Here is a 4,210-nt window from a genome sequence, read left to right on the forward strand (position 1 = left end):
AAACAATTATTCACTTTACCAAGTTCAATCTGTCAAAGAAATGATAATATTTATTGTCTTTTATTACAAAGTAGGTCTGATGATATACAGCTGTATGCAGTACTGTCAAACAGCTCTCATTTAGGCAAACACCACCTTCTAGGGGTTAGTAGTTAATGTAAATGCCACTCAGCACACTGGAGAGGAATCGTTGCACTAATTGATCTGAAGACAAATTGAAATGATTTTGTCGTGGAAACATACGTAAACTTATGCAGAGAAAACATCTACATATGAACTTGCATGTCGTGCACATTAGTGAGTCATGTATTCAGGGTCATTGCAGGTCAGAGAAACACTATCAAAGTCCTCAATACCAGATACAGCTGCAAGTTAAATCCAATCTTGGTGAAAAGCCTTTGTATTGACACGTTACCGTTTCCACTCCACAACACTGTGCAACACGGGGTTCATTTGTGTGCTGCAATTTTCATCAGGAAATGAGACAAAAAAAACAACACAAGAAAACATTTGAAATAAGAAATGTAGTAAAGGGCTAGTTTGCAGGCTTGGAAAGACGTCTCAGTGACTCCTTACAACCAGCTGATGGGGTTGAAAAACGACATCACAAGGTGGTTTATTTGTCATTACAAGAACAAGTTATGCAATTAAATGCTTAATTCATATAGCCATCTGGTGGTGCACTTTCCTTTTAACTACCCGAGTAATTGAACAAAATCCATCATGTAACAGGAATGAGCAGCTGGACTAGAGCTCGTCGTGTTGGTATACGTTATACTCTTTGGCACTGATCACTCCATCGTAGTCGCTGTCACTCTTGCGGAACACATCAGCCACGAGCTTCTCGTAGAACGGATCGTCACGGGGCCGCCCAGATTTTTCATAATCCAGTTTCAAGTATGCTTTCACCTGAAAAAAGAAGCACGTCATTGGTGACACTTTGGAATCAGAGACGGACATTTATTGTACTTTTTTTTTTTATTGTACAGTTCAAACATCACATAGGTGATCATTTCAAATCGTGTTGATAGCAGGTCACTCAAGGTCATCATTGTGAGCCTTCTTTATATATTCGGTTGTCGTAATGTTAATTGCAAACATTTGGCTCTGACGGTTCACTGGGATGAGAAACACTTTCCTAGTTGTTATTTGTGCTAATTTGATCTGTTTAAAAATAGAAAAAGATCTAAGCAATTCATTATATGATTGCTTGTACTTGTATGATAAAAGTTCTTTAACAAACATCTTTACGGGCTGTAAAAGGAGCCTTTCATTAGATTCCATAATAGGTATGATCGTAGATGGAGACATGAACACGCGGCACAGGAAGAGTAACACGGAGCCCGTGGCATGTTAACCCAACCAGGGCCATGGCCTTTTCCTTCTGAGCTACTTTTGTGATGATTACCAGCTTGATCATAATTATAATTACCTCTGCCTTCGAGAGACTTCTGTCGCCATCAAGGTCCATCTCTCTGAAAGCCTCCACGCTGCGAGGTCCTCTTGAAATCGAGTAAAGCTCCACCTCAAAGACCACCGTAGCATTGGGCGGCACAGGATCTATTTCACCAGGAAGCAACAACAGCACATTATAGCAGTTCTAATGTAATACTCGTTTAAACCTAACGGGAAGGAACTGGTTTTAATAGATGTGCGTCGAGGCCACTCTAAATCACATGTCATTTAATCGACACTTTTATCCAAAGAGACTTACATTACATTTTAAAACATGTGTGGGGAGCCATTAGGGGTCAGGTGTCTTGCTCAGAGACACTTCCACATGGCACATGGAGCAGCCGGGATTTGAACCACCAACCTTGGGCTCCCAGCACATCACACTACTCCATGACCCCCATCACCCCACCATGAAGGCTCCAGCAGCTGTTCATGGGACGGTTTGTTACTGGTGAGGAACAAGCTGGTCCTATGAGTAGCTCTCAGAGGGGAGAAGGTTGGAGACCCCTGCTATACCACGGATGGATAAACTCTCACAACCACGTACGTACATGAATGAACCTCAGCGTAACACTGATTTGGCTGAAGTCTGAAGCCACTTGAAAAATGTAGAGGACCAGAAGCCATTGACTTTATATGAACAAGAAAAGATCAATAATGTCAGTAGAGCAACATGCATTTAAAGCCTTAACGGGTGCTCCCATCTCAGCTGAACAACAGAAGCCTTTAACACGTCACGTGCATGTCGCTGTGAAGCAGCCACTCCAGAGCTAAAGGGCAAAATGAACCGATGTGACCTGAAATGAAGGATCCCCAGCAGTCAGATCCCAGCGTAGTGCATTCATGAACAACAACAGGAAGCACTTGGTAGGAAGTTTAAGGCAAAACACTCATCAGCTGTTAGTTTTCTGTAAGTTGATTTAATGCATGCAAGAACGAAGTAGACACCTTTAAAGCCTCGAGCATGCTGACAGTGCATCATGCCACCGGGGATGAGTAGACAAACACTGCAAGGAGTGTGAGGACCTCCAACTAAAGTGCTGTGAAAGAACACAAGACAGCATGAAGGCACCACAGACCATTCTACATAATAATAGTAGGATTCATTGTACTGAACTCAATAATCACAATATATGCATAATACGCTGGCATTACAGAGGCTGTGGTGTTTGAAGGACATGTATGTGCACAAGGGTCAAATATTATATCAAGTTGCATTATGGGAAGTGTTTGAAATACTATTGGTTAAAAACCCTATAATGTAAGGTCCTTTTGTGTAAATCTAGGGTTGATAATATTTAGTTTGATGCTCTGGATGTCCAGGATGTTCAGTCGGGAGCGGTGCATCTACCTACCTTTGCCAGCGGAGCCAAAGGCCAGGCCAGGTGGAACGGTTATTTTCCGTTTCTCCCCAGGACACATGTCCACCATCCCCTGGTCAAGGCCTGCGATGACCTGTCCGATGCCCAGCACATACCACTGAGCGTGCCCGTCTTTGTCTGATCGACTACAAGTAGACAAGTGACATCAAATACTGTGAATACGTGAAAAGATTAAATCTACAGTAATTTATAACAGCAATGACTCTTTTCACAAGATCCCAATCCCAAACCATAAAATAAGGATATCCAATTGTCAAAAACACATGAAAGAAACCATCGCATAACATGCAATTTGAAAGCCGTAGTGACCCCCCCCCCCCTCCCCCATTATCCAATAATAATATTAATGCATTAATAAAGTGCCTGCAGTTTGCATGTGAACTTTCACGGAAACATTTGGCTTCTAGAGATCTAATAACCGTAGAGACCTTTTTCTCGAAGCACCAACCTGCAGTAGAACTGAGAACCATCTTTGGCGAGGAAGCCATCGTAGTGGACGTTGATCATATCCCCTCTTTTACTCTTCGGGGTGCACTGGTCGGGTCGGAACAGAACCTCGACCTTGATCTCGGCGTCCAGATCAGCTGTTGTCTTCAAAACAAACAAAGAAACAAAGAGGCACAGCGTGCAGCTTACTAACTTCCACATCATGCTGCTGTCTGTGTCTGCGTGGCAACCTCTGGGAGTGACGTCAGCGCGCACCGCTGCCCGCCGCGAGGCCTCTGCGCCCTGCGTATGGTCTGTCAGGCACTTCTTCCTGTACCCCTACGTCACTTGCCCTTTTTCCGCTTTGCCCTGCGTATGGTCTGTCAGGCACTTCTTCTCGCTACCCCTACGTCACTCGGCCTTTTTCCGCTATTGCTCATTGGACCAGAGGAGGTCGCAGGCTACAATAAGAGCAATAGATACAACCCTGTTACCAAATTCCATTCCACACACGTGGAACGTTGTATGAATGTGTGAAAAGCACGTGGGAGGTTTCAGTCTGGGATTTAGTTTTATCACACATAGCTACTAGTTGACTGTATAAAACGCCTACTGTTATTTTCCACGAAATAATAATAATAATTATCTTATTAATATATAATCTATATTAATAGATGGGATGGACCCATTAGAACGTGTGTAAAAGCTTTGCTTGTTGATTTGTTATTTAAAATTATTTAAAAACCTGTTGGATATTGACTTCCCCGCCCTCCCTCCCGGGCTGGTCCTCGTGGTCATGCACAGAAATGACAGACACGAATGCAATCCAATGGCCAGATTCAAAGCGCCATAAGTCATGTTTGGGGGGCGCGCGTCATCTCCAGTCCACCAATAGCAGCCGTGGGGGCGTGGCAGTGCGCTGCCATGTTATTTGAGGCCGCCGGTGT

The 4,210-nt window shown here is 43.7% G+C and overlaps 1 protein-coding gene across 1 annotated transcript; it reads right to left on the bottom strand.

Annotated features, from left to right (window-relative positions):
- Window positions 1–32: 32 nt before the first annotated feature.
- On the bottom strand, window positions 33–3,925 carry fkbp7 (FKBP prolyl isomerase 7). The gene is made up of 4 exons (XM_037488465.2): window positions 3,286–3,925; window positions 2,811–2,962; window positions 1,433–1,560; window positions 33–909 (listed from the first exon to the last, which is right to left on the bottom strand). The coding sequence occupies exons 1-4, from the start codon at window positions 3,486–3,488 to the stop codon at window positions 748–750; spliced, it is 645 nt and encodes a 214-aa protein (XP_037344362.2). The 5' UTR covers window positions 3,489–3,925; the 3' UTR covers window positions 33–747.
- Between the last annotated feature and the right edge of the window lie 285 nt (window positions 3,926–4,210).

Source organism: Pungitius pungitius, chromosome 10, assembly GCF_949316345.1.
Source record: "Pungitius pungitius chromosome 10, fPunPun2.1, whole genome shotgun sequence".
Taxonomy (NCBI): domain Eukaryota; kingdom Metazoa; phylum Chordata; class Actinopteri; order Perciformes; family Gasterosteidae; genus Pungitius; species Pungitius pungitius.

Coding starts and splice junctions, on each gene's coding strand:
- fkbp7 (XM_037488465.2), bottom strand. CDS start 3,488: ATGATGTGGAAGTTAGTAAGCTGCACGCTGTGCCTCTTTGTTTCTTTG. Junction 2,963..3,285: donor GGTTCTCAGTTCTACTGCAG/GTTGGTGCTTCG, acceptor GTCTACTTGTAG/TCGATCAGACAAAGACGGGC. Junction 910..1,432: donor GAAGTCTCTCGAAGGCAGAG/GTAATTATAATT, acceptor TTCTTTTTTCAG/GTGAAAGCATACTTGAAACT.